Below are 15,450 nucleotides of genomic sequence, written 5' to 3' on the forward strand. Positions count from 1 at the left end.
ACAAGGCATATCAAAATTAAAAATAATAAAGTTTTAAAAGAAATTTAAATAATTGAACATTAAAATAATAAATGGGCAGTTGTCATATTAGGCATAATTGCTTTTCTTGCTAAGGATAAATTATTATAGTTATAGTAAAAATAGAAAAAGGAAAAGTGCTTTTTGGCCCCAAAGTCGCCTTCTATCATTGCTCTTAGCCCTAATCATTCCCAACACCCCCTTTTTTTTCCCCAATAAAAAGTAAAAAAAATAAAAAATATTTGAGTAAAAATTTATCTCTGAAAGCTCCTTTTTGAAGGTATCTTTTGCGTTTGTGATAATTTTTGCACTTTATCCCTCTTTCAAGATTTTGAATTCATTTAATTTTTTTTAATGAAATAAAAAAGGGTTTTATTGAAAATAAAGTCATAAAAACAATTTTAAAAGTGGATTGTAATAAACCCTTTGCTTCCTTATTAAGCTTAATTGTGCAAAAGTTGATTAATGTTATTATTATCTTTAACTTGAGATTACGACAACTTATTTTTATCCGAACCCTCTTTTTCTAAAAATAAAATATGATAGGATAAATATAAAATTAAATTAATTTTTTCAATTTTATTATTAAAAAATCCGAGATAAAAAAAATCCACTGAAATAAGTTAAATTATGATGTAATGAGAGCAGATACGTAAAGATAAATTAAAAGAATTTCACGATTCTTTTATTTTTTCACAAATAATATAGTAATAATTTGAGTTTTATTTAATTTTGGAAAAGATTTTATTTACAAATTATTAGTATAAAATAATATGCTATGTGTAGGTCTAACTAAAATAGTCAACAGCCTCTTTAATGAGATTATGACTTGAAAGACTTTATTACAATTATCATAAACTAGTACAATTGCTTACATTTGTTTATTTATGTAAAACCATATGGTAAGAAACTTTCATTCTTTATTAAAATATTAAAAAAAACATTCCCAAACACTCCTCTGCAAAATAAGTACTATGCTTTTCTAACATATTTATAACTCCCAACTTCGTGTAGTTAATTATTATTTTTAATGAATAATTGTTGCCGTTGTGTTTCGCTCGCTCTATTTATTCTAAAAATAATTATATTTATATTTATGATTTATGGTCTATTTACACATATTAGTCGTATTTTTTACATAATTATAAAAATAATCCCTGACTGCTGAAGAATAAGAGTAGTTTGTGCAATAATATAGATGTTTTTGATGACGTATGTATAATTTTTTAAAAAGCAACGATAAAAATTAAAATTAAATAAGAAGTAATTATGAGAAAATAAAATAAAGTTTGCAGCAGCAGTTGCAGTATTATAATAATTATGATAAGATAAATAATAGTTTAAAGTATTAGCAGTACAAGTTATGTAATATTAATAATAGTATGAAATAATAATAAATGAAGAATAATAAGCATAGTAATATACAATAAGTAAATTAGTGATTTAATATAATAAATAAAAGGGAAATTTGTGTATGTTGTTGTTATATCATACTAACAGGACAGCTTCATTGAACTTGAGCCTCACTGCCCAATAAAACCACCTCTCCTCTCTTTGTCTTCCTTCTCATCGCCTTCTACACACACGCACTCTCTCTCTATCTCTCTCTCTTGCTGTAGAGATTGAGACCCTCTCTCTCTCTCTCTATCACACACACACACACGTACACACCCATTTGGCTTCTATAATACGTCTCTCTTAATATACACAAAAACAAGAAACTCCCAGAAGAAGGCTCTATACAGAGCATTTGCTCCTCAAAAAATTTTGTAATCAAGAAAAAGGAGGAGAGCTCCACTTTTTGTTTTTGTTTTTGTTTTTGTTTTATGGGAGGAACAATGAATTCTAATATGAATGTTTTCACCTTTGCGTTTTGTTCTGCGTTTCTTGTGTTGATGGTTAGTGGGTTTTCAAGAAATCTTCCCATACTGTCTTTTGATGAAGGGTACTCGCACCTCTTTGGGGATGACAATCTCATGGTTCTTAGAGATGGGAAATCAGTTCACATCTCTTTGGATGAAAGAACAGGTCATTTTTCCACCAGAGGATAATATGCTCTCTTTTAAAGTTCCTTCTTTTATTAATGTTATTTGGTTTCAAGTTCTGGTTTTTGCATGATTTCTTGAGGTTTTGGTGGTTTTATCTCTTGAAGATTGGACTTTTAAGAGATGGTTTGTGTGTGCAGGTTCTGGATTTGTGTCACAAGACCTTTACCTTCATGGGTATTTTAGTGCTTCTATTAAGCTCCCTGCAGATTACACTGCTGGTGTTGTTGTTGCCTTCTATGTAAGTGACAAATTGATGATGTAATAATTCTTTCTTCATTTGTTGATGTGCTGTTGATTCTTTCAAAAGTCCATTTGACAGGAATTTTTTACAAAACATGTCTAGAGAGTTTCAAACAAATACCCTGATGTTAATAGTTTTCTAGTAAATAAGCATGGAGGGGTTGGTTTTTGCATGTAAAATACTACCTATTTCTGAAAGACATGGATGAGGGGCTTTCCAGTTTCTTCAGCCTAGTTTGTCCAGTAATTGAAAATAAAAGAAACAATTTCAGTAGTTCTTCATTTCTCTTTGTATATATTTTTTTCAATATTATAACAACCCAATGGAAACTTGTTTTGATATATTTATATATATATATATATATATTCATTTTGTATGGATGTTATCTGTAAATTTCTGGACACAATTGGATTGTACTGATATGGATTTACACTTGAAACAAATTATGACAGATGTCAAATGGTGACATATATGAGAAGAACCATGATGAAATAGACTTTGAGTTCTTGGGGAACATAAGGGGAAAGGACTGGAGAATCCAGACAAACATTTATGGAAATGGAAGCACAAGCATTGGCAGAGAAGAGAGATATGGACTCTGGTTTGATCCCTCTGAGGATTTCCACCAATACAGCATCCTCTGGACTGAGAATTTCATTGTGTAAGTTAAAATCCTTAAGATCTTCAGAAATATAAGGGCCCTTCTTTTTTTTTTTCTTTAATTTCACTTCCCTATCAGTAATTGTCATGCTCATCTCTGCAAAACAGCTTTTGGTTTATTGGTTCTGTGGGCAGTGTTCAAATATATTAAGTAGTATCTTGAATTCTCTTCTCTTTTTCACTGTTCATGGTGACAAAAACATGCTTTCCTTTTCTGGAAATGCATTTGTAACCTTTTTAGCATCCTATGCTCGTTTTCAGTCTCATTTCATCCCTATTTAATGCTACTGAGACACCTTTTTTCTTGGCATGGAATTAGCAATGAACAGTATCTTTCAACAGTGGAGGTAATTCATGTGATTAGCAAATTCTGCTTAGTAGATGTCTTTTTTATTACTAGTTAGTTAATACTCGGAATAATTCTAAAAGAAATACCTCAGACTTGCCAATTTGTAAGAGTTTTCGTGTATCTTGAATGTAAACTCTGGATGGGCTTTGCCTGTTTTGTTGGCTTAACCGTTCTGCTGCTTCATAAACGAATTAGCTTAAATATCGTCCAGAGATGGTTCGGTGAAGCAATTTTGTGATGATTGTCAACTTCACAGCTGTTTTCTTTGAAATTGTGTCGACTTAAAAGCTTGGATGAATGATTACAAAATACGATTGTAATAATCTCAACTTTCATGTAAAAGTAAAAACGTGCTTGTTGGTTCATCTTTCATTTTATTTTGCTTTGCAAACTGCGACTATTGTAATACTTTTTCTTTGCCTTATGCTTTTCTCTTTTTCTATTCGAGTATCTATCGAGAATGGGATGGTGGTCTTGCTGTTTTGCTCACGGATGTGCATTTGGGGAACTCTGTAATCCAGGCTTTGATTATGTTTTGTTTGTTTTCATCGTGTCTTCCCGTTTTTGCAGCTTTTATGTTGATAATGTTCCCATAAGAGAGATCAAGAGGACAGAAGCAATGGGTGGGGACTTCCCCTCTAAGCCAATGTCTCTCTATGCAACAATATGGGATGGCTCTGATTGGGCCACAAATGGAGGCAAATACAAAGTTAGTTACAAATACGCCCCTTACATTGCAGAATTTTCCGACTTTGTCCTCCATGGATGCGCTGTCGACCCAATCGAACAGTCTAAGTGCGACGATGCAGCTAAATTCGCCTCGATCCCCGCCGGCATCACACGCCAACAGAGAGCAAAAATGGTCAGCTTCAGGAACAAGCACATGCAATACTCATACTGCTACGATCGTTCTCGGTACAAGATTCCTCCCTCAGAGTGTGTGATCGATCCCAGCGAAGCCGAACGTCTCCGAGGCTTTGACCCCGTTACATTCGGGGGAGCCCGTCACCACCGTGGCAAGAGACATCACCGTGGTAGGCCGACCCGTGCTGAGGCGGCGTCTTCCATCTAAAGAGGTTCTGATATCTATATATTCACTTGAGCATTATCGTCACTTTCCGTTTCGAGTTGATTTAGGTTCTTTTGGCTGTGAATAGAGGAAAGAAGAGAAGAGAGAGCATAGATATGTTGAGGATGACATTGCTATTCATATATGAGCCACATTGATCATTGATGGGGTATTGTATATATGTCTCATACCTTTAGGTTCCCATCCAGGTTTCCTCATCGGTATTATCACTGTTATTACATCTTTGGCTTCTGAAATTTGAGATTTGATTTGGAGAGATGATGATCTTTTGTACTTTGAACATTTGACACAACCTCAGGTTTCAATAAAAGGATGATGATACATATTTTATTGTAAATGGGTGGTGGTGGGGTGGGGTTGGATAGGATTCCATTTGTTTGAATTTCTATGTTATCAAGTATGTTTGTATTACAACCATGTTTGTTTTTCTATTATGTCCAAAAATTGTTGGTCTCTGTAGTAACTTGTCCTGTTCTGAAAGACCCCTTTATTATTTTATATGGCTGTCTGGAATCTGAGTAAGACTGGGACAGCACAAGAGTTGAAGGAAACTTCATATGATAGCATTAATGTTCAAAAAGAACCAAGACAATAGTAATAGTTTAAGCAAACTACATTATTAAGAAATTTTTGTTTGGTTTTGTGTCATCCAATTTTTTGTCTGATTTTCAAGAAAATCAAATGTTGTGGTTGTTTGACTGGCTTTTGTTGTAATAAATAAATATCCCAACTAACACCAACTTCTTGTTGCATTATCAATTTTAATGTTGAAAAGTGGTTGATAGAGTTGTTTGAGGGGAATTCTGCAGAAGGGATCATAAGTCAAGTTGAGAGGAAAAAGATTCCAAACTCAATTTGAATGACAGAGGAGTTTTGCAAAAATTTAGAAAATGCAAAGAAAATTGATGAGGATAAAATGACATGATTTACCGAAATTGCCCTCCCTGAATTTTTTGAAGGAGAATTCTGTCAGCCTCAAAAAAGGTTCGTTTCTCAATTTAATGGCATTCTCGTCAATTATGTAGCAACAAAAAGTGATACAAAGGCCCTTCATATTCAGGCTGTTATAATTTGTTGGAAACAGGCAAATGATGCATCATGCTGTCAATAAATGTTCAATTGAAATGTGCAAAGTGCTATTCAATCTAAGGTTGTATTATGCAAATTATTATATTTCTAGGGTGTAAAATGCCAATTATTCTTGAATGGAGGGTGCGTGACACAATCCAAACATTTTATGGGTCTGTACCATTGACCCAAAACATGTAAATAGCACCATTTTTTTACTTAGCAGGCATATTATTTTAGCTAAATTATGATTATTCACGTCAAAATTTTGGAATAAATTATTGATTAAAAGTCCAAAATAAATTAATTAATAATCGGGTTTTAATTTTCAAGTTAAAGTTTGTCATAAGTTTGGATTTTATATATTTTTAAAATAATAAGTCCGTAATAAATCCATGCAAAATTTGGGACTTGTGCACTTCGATGAATTGATCCAAGATAAAAGTATAAGGTTATTCTTTTATTTTGAAATGATTAAGTTGGACCAAAGCATGTTGAAGTACAACTTATAGTGGATGGATGCATATCAAAGGGTTTTCACTAAAGTCATGACATACAACACAACACACAAGACACAGTTAAAAGGACTCAAATCTAAAGCAAATCACGCACTGCAACCATGAATGCTTCACATTTTTCTTGTCACCAAATCCTCGATTACCATTTTTTAAGATAACACGTAATTTGCTCCATAAAATCAAAGTAGATTAATGCATTCATACCAAAAAAAATACGCTTCAAGCTCTTGAATCAACACTTACAGAAAAAAATCAATGAATTGCATTCACTACTAAAATTGTAATACTTTTCTATTTAAATTTATAAATCTTAGTTATCCATAATTTTTTTCCCTCATAATTTATTTTTGCATACACGAAATTTTGTATAAAACAATAATATTTTTGTATAGATGACACCACTGCTGGCTTGACCGACTTAGTGTTTTGTTGAGGAGCCCAGACAGCCATGACCCTGTATTGACTTCAAATTGCTTCCTTATTTGGATTGAGGTACATTGATATAACCATCCAACCCAAAACACAACACATAGAGATATGGAAGAATGTGGATTGAAATAGATATAATGTTAGCTGTACAAACAATTTGGTCCTTGGCACCAGGACATTTGCATCTTTAACATTTGTGACAAATGTTAATGGAGAATCTTCAAATACTTATTTCTTATATTTATCATGAAGGCAATTAAGGTTGGGGATTTCCTTGTAAATGGAGAGAAGATATCCATGAAACATTATTGCATCCTAATAAAATTAGATTTCTGAATTTTAGATTTATGTAAATGCAATGTATACTACTTATTTATCTATTAGAAAGGAAATGCCAGGAAAACATAGATATTTTATGAAAAACAAGACAGATATTGGATTGAGATGTTGTCCAACTATGATGGGATTTCTGCTTTCATAATACCGGAAATCAAAAAACAAAACATATTGATATCTTTCAGGATACATCACAGGATTTAAACAGTTTATGTAAGCTATACATCAACCGCTTTTTGTTCTACATATAATGTCATTTATATTACTTGTCTAATTCACTGCACTTTTCTTTCTTTTAGCCCATTAATGATATTCTATATATGATACATTTTCTTCGAATAAGTAAAAAACCAAAGCTCTGCCATCGTAATTATCAACTGGAAATCCAGTGTATACCAGCACTCTGGTCAATGTTAGAAGCTACTCCCCCAAAAAACAAAAACCCGAAAAGAAAGGGGGGAAAAAAAGAGAGAAGAAGAAGAAGAAGAATTTTACTGAAGAATTTCAGGCTGCGGCGGAGAAGGAATTCATGCTCTTGGAGCATATCACCTGGAACAGCCTTTGTGAAACTTCTCAGACCAAAGGGAAATAAAGGCTCTCCAACTTAGTTTCATCAACAATTGTCCACCCAAAAGAAGATTGCTGTAAAATTGAATTTTCAATTAAAGTTAATTTTCTTACATTCGGATTCTACTTCTTGGATTCAGCTTCCTTTCTCTTTATCAGTTTGATAAAATTATGAACTATGGTTTTGCCTTCATCAGTGATGATACTTTCCGGATGGAATTGAACTCCCTGCATATATCGAGAAATTAAGAAATGTTACTCAGCTTGAAGCAAACAGCTGAAAACCATGTATGCAATTTCCTCTAATATAAATGTGATAACCGGAATTGCCCCATATTCACTTCTCTTTTCAATCCTTCAAAGTCCCAAACCATGTGTGCATGTAGTTGTATACTGGAAACTATTCCTCTTGAAACTAGCCTTAATAATCAGGGAATTCCTACATTGCTCGATTTGATGAAAAGTTTTTAAAGAATCATCAATCTTGGATTTACAGTTGAATATGATTGCTAGTTTGCAAAAGTGAGGAAATTAAAACAGTATCCTAGTGGATAACGTAAAAGTTGTAAGCATGAAGAGTGAGATTGCTATTACACCTCACACATAATGATGGCATCCTTGTAAACTGTCCATGGACGACACTTCTTTAGCATACATAGAGATTTTTTCAAAAAATTATTCTGTCTATATCTTGGAATCTAATGATCATTTAGAATCTAATGATCACTGGACTTGTGCTTTGACTACACATTGGTGCCTAGATTCCCTACATAATATAAAGCTTGCTTCTCTTGTAAGTATATTATATTAGGTAATCAATTACCTCTAACAACCCAAAATTAAACCACCTCATAGAAAGTAGAATAGTTAGGGTAATAAATAAGCCTTTTAATGGTCCTGTGGTATGTAATATATGATGAAATAAGAGAATAAGATTGCCAGAGTAATTGTTTCTCCACTTGTACATACGTGAAACTAAAAAGTATACCTGTAGATGTCTATATACTTTGTGACGAGCAGCCATTATTAATCCATCTTCTGTCCATGCAGTTATCTCAAGGACATCACTTGGGAAACTTTCCTTTTCAATCACAAGACTATGGTACCTACCAGCAGTGAAAGGGCTGAAAAAGAAAAAAACTGAACTATCAGATCGCTACGAGTTGAGAACCTATTCACTTGGCATTGTGCTTGCACTTGCATGCGAGTAATTATGTTTGAAGGTTGTACTAAAATAATTAGAAATATTTTACTAATTATGCAAAATACAACTTTCAAAATCAAGAGTAAAAACTGATCATCTTCCTCACTGATTTAACAGGTCGCACATTAAAAAAATACTTACTTCGATAAGCCTGCAAATAAGCCATCTTCCCCGCCCTCATTGTAATATACAAGAGAACTTTTTCCATGCACAACCCCATAAGGAGACCGCACAACTTTCCCTGCAAAACCAAATAACTTCACTTAGAGAGAAGAGAAAAGAAATACAAAAAGAAATTAGAGCATGATAATATGTCGAAACAAATATGAGAAAAGAGGACTTCCAGAAAACCTAATGTCCTCTACCAAACTGTTAACAGATCTTGCAAAATATCAAAAGCATTTCCTAGTCCTGTTTTCCAGAAAATTCTAGGGGGAAAATATATTGATAGTGCCTAAAACGGGAAACATATTCCTGATTTTTCCAATATTCTACATCCCAAATCTGGCGATATGATTGTACTTAGCTTGTGCCATTGGCCAATTCTTGTACTTTTCATTTTCTCTAGGAATAAATTTAGTTTACAAATAATTATGGTTCACGCTAAAAGATGAATAGAGTGATTGTATCTCTGCTTCTTAAGCGTAATCCAAAAGTATACCTAAATCAGAACACTACAACTGCCAAAAGAGAAATATTACAAACATTTCCAACTCAGTTAGAGGAATAAAGTAATTATACTTCAAACCATCAGTCCCCTAAAAGACACAAATTCTAAATTTACACCAACAGGACTGCTGTTCAATAAGGCACAGGCTTATCTTGCATCGGCTTCATCTTAGACTTCCATATCACCAGTCTCCTTAGATAGTTTGTAAAAAGAGTCAGCACTTATGATTGAGTAAGAAATACCCCTAAACATCTTAAATTGCAAATCTAGGATTTTTATGTAGATAGCCAAAAATCATAGATAAACACATGTTCATATATACAATGGAGAATTCAACTCTTTTTCTTTTGGATTCTCTTCAATCTTTGCACCACCTCTACAAAGGGAACAACCTTATTACCTTAGGTGTTCACATCTAAAGACAACAGATTATGAGAACCTTTAAGACTGGCAAGTCCTATGTTGCTGGTATATCCACCCCTACCATCCCCAGACACGTCCCATTAAGTTAAAGCAACACCATAATTTTTATGTCATTGGGTCAAGTGTATAGCCATTATGCAAAAGAACCTCTTTTGGGAACATGCATGTTGCTATTTTGATAAGTACAAGTATGAGAACTGACGTATGTTAGTCATTTAAATGTGAAGGTAGCAAAGAAAGATCATCACGACATTTAAGTCCATCAAGTAGAGGTAAACATGTGTTCATCACCATTCAGAATATCAACTATTGAAGCTGAATTTAATGCACATATCATCCAAGAGAATTTGTGAAGTTAAGGGGATCTCTTACCTTGTAAAATCCTATCAAAAATAGCCCCTTTGTATATTGACAAATTTCTCCTTTTTTTTCCCTTTAAGATAACCTAGCATCATCTGTCTCTTTTTCTACATCATCTTTTAACCTGTCCCACTTCTTGTCCTTCTCTCCTCTTCTTATTAGTTTCTCACTTTCCCCATTTACTTTTTATTGCATTTTCTATCCCAATAACTTGATCATTTAGTATAAAATAGCAGATAACCAGCAAGACTTTCCAACAAGATAGCAGCCATTACATCCAATCATCAAAGGTAAGCCTACAAGCATAATAATGGCTTAGTCATAAAAAATATCACGCTTAAATTGGATGACACATGGCATGACTTTTGATAGTTTAGAAAATAAGGACACTTGCGGAGCTAATCTTCTTGTGTGTTTTACATGTGATGATTTCATGTTGCTACGGGGCTGCCACCTGCATTTGTTGTGTCCTTCACAAGCTACATGTATGTAAATTTACCAAATATCCAAAAATTATTTAGGACATTATATGTGCTGTAAAGAGTCATCACCTCCTTTTAAATGTCTTCAGCATTGGCTTCCATATGCATAACAGACTATCATCTTAAACAATCCATGCATCATTCAATAAGCATAGTACAATTTCCATATGATCTATTTGAACAAAAGTTACCAACAGTTGTTTCAGGCACCAAAATCTGACAATTGGTTACTGCTTAAGTGCCTTGTATTCACCCCTAATTGATCACACCTAAGCGCTAATCATCCTTGCTTAAAACCTAATTAATCATACCTCAGGAATTATCCGATTCTTGTGATTTGAGCTGTTAGACAACCACATCAGACCATCGCCAGTTCAAATCATAAACGTCTTCTGCCTACGCAATAAGACATAACAATTATAATTCCTAGGATCTCAGAACATTACAACCAAGGCTTCTTTTTGGTATAGCCTAAATACGAAATGAAAGTTATGCTGTTACACTTATACTTCCAATGTTGGATGTAATAGTTCTGAGAAGTGATTGATCCAGGGTGTTCTATGGTGAAAACAAAACTACCAAGAGTATGAAAATACAAAACCCACCTTTTCCTAATTACTTATCAAAAAGTATCAGGATATGTGCCAATTTCTACGTATATACACTACAAATCAAGGACCAATAGTAAAAGAATCAGATCGTCAACCAAACTGACAGCATCAATCAAATTTGCACTGAATACAAATATTATGATAAAAACAATTGCCTTTACATCTTATATTAACTTACACCTCTTATGCTGTAACTTACAGGCACTAAATTAGTTTAAGCCTATGCAAAGAGTAAAATGGATCATCAAGGAGTACAGTCTTTTACCTTGAGGGAAGAAAGGAGAGAAATAAATCAAATTACCTCCAAAAGCTTCCCCAATGCATTGCAATCCCATGCACACACCAAATAATGGTACAATAGGTCCAAGTTCCAGCACTGTCTGAAGTGATATCCCAGAATCTTGAGGTGTACCTGAAATTTGAAAGAAAAACATAATTAAATGGTATGAAGATACAATCATGAAAGAAAATGGAGAAAACAATCAAGAGTAAAAAATCTTACCAGGCCCGGGTGATATTAATATACCTCTTGGATTTTTCCTACAATGACCAACAATACATTCTTTTAATAGCTTCTTCTGCCCAATTAATTTGCACTTACTCTATAGTTTGAGAATATATTTACAAGTTCAGCTACATATTCCAAAGTTTAAACAAAAAAGATCATGAGATAAGACTTTATGGCATTTTTTCATGTAACAGAAGAGGGCATCTCATCAACCAATGCCGACATCATCAGTCAAATGATGGATAATAGGGTGAACATGTATACGATGTTTTACTCATTCGATACACAAGTTAGTTCCTTACATGCGTTCTTCTAGTGATAATTATTATCAATATGTTGACCAGTATTTTCCAAGAGATATAGGCCTCCTTTCCACTAAGTTATTCTTACACTATGTACGAGAATTCAAATTTGTTTGATCGAATGATTATCTCTTTAACGTCAACCATTAACATGGTTACACATATTTCAAACTTAGCTGACAATGTATTAATATCTTTTGTTGCACCAATAGCAAATAAATAGGCCACAATGCGACCATGGTGAGACTAGAATCAAAATATCATTTTAAAGGTGGCAATCAAGTACATCAAAATATTGGAATTATACAGAGTGTACTAGTTTGCATATCACTTTATGTCAAACATGTTATACCAGTGGCTTGATTGATACCCTCTCTACTCTCTAGATATCAAGACAACAACATCAGTATCTCAAGACATTTTCACATATGTACTGTCTTCAAGTGGTGGTGATGAAACTAAGCATAAGGATTAGATATTTTCCATTCCTGAGTTCCTATCAATAACTAAAATACACTCCAAAAAATCTACCAATATTAATACCAGAGAAACTTCTGATAGCCAAAGCAAGGTAAGAATAGTAAGCAAAACGTATAGAGCATCACAACATTGTACCTTGCAGGCTTGCACTTCTAATATCGAGTAAGTGGGAATTGTTCTTACCCTTTTAACTCATCAACAGTGAGCTCATCATTTCGGTAAACCTCGAATTCACACCCCAGCTCTCCCATGTACTATGCAAATACAAAACATTTAAAAAAACAAACACTATTTATTATTCAAAGAAATCAAATATAATTAACCTATAAAAACAGTGAAACTATGATACAGACTTGGCAGAGATTATAAGTGAAGCTGTCGTAGTTATCGATGACTATGATTGGGTTGGCGTCCCTCTTAGAAGATGATGAATTGACGGAGGACACGGAGCTCTTCTCGGAAACTGCCATTGTAGTTTTAGGAGGAGTAGAATGAGAAAGAGTGTGGTGGTGGAGAGTAGACGTAAAGCCGAGGGCCTGAGTTCTGGGAGGTGGGAGCTTTTGCGGTGGTAGAATGAGTGAGGACGGGTTCTTGATGGAAGCGGAAGGTGTGGCGAGACTGGCCATGGCGGCGGCGGTCAATGGCGGCGCTGCGGCAGTTGGAGGGAGGGTTTTGGATTTTAGATTGGCTGCATTACGCGGGGTTTTTCAGAATGGGGATGAGGAGGGTCCGGCTGTACGGCTACGGCGTCGTAACACTGACGGTTAAAGGTCACAATTTTTTTTCTTTTAATTTTTCTCTTTAATTGCTTCGATTTTAATTTCCATAACATTGATTTGACCATTTGTTGCCAATCAACACCAAATCACTTTAATTTGAAAATTAACAAATAAAGATGGATTCCCATTTCAAGTCATGGATTTCAATTTCAAATCCCTATTTTATTTGGATAAACTTTAAAATGATTATAAATATTTTTTTATTTGATAAATTATAAATATTTTTTTATTTTAACGTTCATCTAACAACGAGCACATTTCTTATATTTTCATTCATTTTTTTAATAAGCATATATACTAAAATCACCTTTGAATTATATATGAATTATAATTTTATATACTTTTAAAAAATTTCATCAAGAATTACGTAACAATGTCCAACTTAGCTACATAATTATTTTTTTCTGGCCCCCAATATTTATTCTATCATTGCCTTCTCTAACTCGAATCCATAATTCTGTACTAAAAAATCGAGTGATTTCAACTTCGATCGCATCCAAAAATCAGAACAAATCTAAAAAGTTATTGGTTAAACTACAATGACATTCATAGTACATGTAATTAAATAACTTTTTACTAACGGATGGATCTCTTTGTTGGACATAAACATACATCAGCGATACTAATGGATATAATTTTCTAAATCATAGAGGATTTATATGTAATTACACCAAATTTCAGAGTAAAACGGTGTAATAAAAGTAGGATAAATCACTCTGACACCTCCTAAAATTAAGCCAAAATATAGAAAAACTCTCTGTCGTTTTACAAAATCACAACTACACCCCTTAAGATTATACTTGTAATTATAACTAGATCCATATTCAAATGCAAAGTTTACATAAACATCTCATGAAAAACATTAAGATAAACTCCTTAAGGAATACAGTTGCAATATTACAAAAAAATAGGGATTGTTTGTGTAAATTTACTCTAACTTAAAAATGAAGGCATGTACGTGTATTTGGGTTATGAACGATTAATAGTTAATGCACGTTTTGTTTGAGTGATTTGCATTGATACGCCAACGACAAGTTTAGCAGTGGTCCCTTGTTTTGTTTTTTGATGCAGTTATGGTCCCTATATTATATTATATTCACAAAAAGTACACATGCTTATTATATATGTGGGCTGTGGGAGATGCATTGTTTGTTTGGTTGTTATTGTCATCATACACCTTATGGAATATTATGTGAATATCAGAATTCCTAGTTTGGTATATTTACCAAATCATATATACAATACATACTAAAATTGAAAAAAAAATAAAATTATTTGGTATGCTTACCAAAATCGATATAAATCAGATATTCAGTACGTAACAAAATCGAACGAAAATTTCTGATTCGGTATCCGACTTCCAATTTTACAAGATTTTGGTATATCTATATATATTATCTATTGAGGATAAAGATTTTTTTTTTTTTTGAGATAGAAGCGGTAATTATATGATTATATCAGTATTTCAATAAGTCGAGCAATAAATAATACATCTGTCCGACCAATCTATTATATTAATAAATATATATATATATTTGAAGGAAGTGTTTTGACCAAAATTTGAACAATTTTGACTCAATCCTAATTTTCTAGAATGTTAATTCCTTCCAATTTAAAAATTTTACTTACCAAATCAAATTCTAAAATTTTGCACAAAAGTATTAAAGCCTACATGAGGAACATCAAAAGTATCAAATTCTAAAATTAGTTGGATAACAGATATCATATTTATATACATTTAAAATCAAATCTTTTATCAACTATATTAAGTTATTCATTTTATGTCAATTAATTAAATATAATAAAATTTTAAATTATGCATACATTCGAGTATGCTTCAATTGCTTACATTATATTAAGTGTGTAGAACAATGTTTGATATTGTTTAATTGTACATAATACTGACTTTATAAATATATATATATATATATATATATATTCTTAAAGTTATCAAAGGTGACGAGTCTTTTTATTTAAATGAACATAACTGAAATCTCATCGATAATTGAGAAAATTCTTACGCAAATCAAATTCTGTCAAACCAAGCTAATTACAGAGCAAGTGTGATACACTTACCATATACGGTTTATCAAATTTTCTGAATTATAACCAATCACTGCTGAAATATTACACTTTATTATATAATTGGTTGAATCTGTTGAAACCCAATGTAAATAAAAAAAATTCAAATATATAATATAAACAATGTATTTTTCTTCTCACACAATTAATTTAAATCCGATCAAACTCCGCTTGAGCTGAAGTTTTTCTCACGCAAATGGACTACGCCTTGGGCCACTTACTTAC

At 32.8% G+C, this 15,450-nt stretch overlaps 2 protein-coding genes across 2 annotated transcripts; one reads left to right on the forward strand and one right to left on the reverse strand.

Annotated features, from left to right (window-relative positions):
• The first annotated feature begins 1,546 nt into the window (after nucleotides 1–1,546).
• Nucleotides 1,547–4,729, forward strand: XTH28 (xyloglucan endotransglucosylase/hydrolase 28). Its single transcript, XM_011072234.3, has 4 exons — nucleotides 1,547–2,046; nucleotides 2,204–2,304; nucleotides 2,760–2,968; nucleotides 3,887–4,729. The coding sequence occupies exons 1-4, from the start codon at nucleotides 1,845–1,847 to the stop codon at nucleotides 4,386–4,388; spliced, it is 1,014 nt and encodes a 337-aa protein (XP_011070536.1). The 5' UTR covers nucleotides 1,547–1,844; the 3' UTR covers nucleotides 4,389–4,729.
• A 2,371-nt stretch (nucleotides 4,730–7,100) lies between these two features.
• On the reverse strand, nucleotides 7,101–13,117 carry LOC105156172 (anthranilate synthase beta subunit 2, chloroplastic). Its single transcript, XM_011072235.3, has 7 exons — nucleotides 12,718–13,117; nucleotides 12,548–12,618; nucleotides 11,577–11,614; nucleotides 11,376–11,486; nucleotides 8,670–8,769; nucleotides 8,313–8,448; nucleotides 7,101–7,552 (listed from the first exon to the last, which is right to left on the reverse strand). The coding sequence occupies exons 1-7, from the start codon at nucleotides 12,988–12,990 to the stop codon at nucleotides 7,448–7,450; spliced, it is 834 nt and encodes a 277-aa protein (XP_011070537.3). The 5' UTR covers nucleotides 12,991–13,117; the 3' UTR covers nucleotides 7,101–7,447.
• Nucleotides 13,118–15,450: the final 2,333 nt, after the last annotated feature.

This window comes from Sesamum indicum, linkage group LG2 (assembly GCF_026168435.1).
Source record: "Sesamum indicum cultivar Baizhima isolate 11 linkage group LG2, ASM2616843v1, whole genome shotgun sequence".
Classification (NCBI taxonomy): Eukaryota; Viridiplantae; Streptophyta; class Magnoliopsida; order Lamiales; family Pedaliaceae; genus Sesamum; species Sesamum indicum.

Excerpts from the sequence above, each read along its gene's own strand:
- XTH28 (XM_011072234.3), top strand. The coding sequence starts at position 1,845 with ATGGGAGGAACAATGAATTCTAATATGAATGTTTTCACCTTTGCGTTT. Across the intron at positions 2,047-2,203 it reads CTCTTTGGATGAAAGAACAG|GTTCTGGATTTGTGTCACAA; the intron begins GTCATTTTTCCA and ends TTGTGTGTGCAG. Across the intron at positions 2,969-3,886 it reads TGGACTGAGAATTTCATTGT|CTTTTATGTTGATAATGTTC; the intron begins GTAAGTTAAAAT and ends CCGTTTTTGCAG.
- LOC105156172 (XM_011072235.3), bottom strand. The coding sequence starts at position 12,990 with ATGGCCAGTCTCGCCACACCTTCCGCTTCCATCAAGAACCCGTCCTCA. Across the intron at positions 12,619-12,717 it reads TCACTTATAATCTCTGCCAA|TACATGGGAGAGCTGGGGTG; the intron begins GTCTGTATCATA and ends GTATTTGCATAG. Across the intron at positions 7,553-8,312 it reads AAGTATATAGACATCTACAG|GGAGTTCAATTCCATCCGGA; the intron begins GTATACTTTTTA and ends CGATATATGCAG.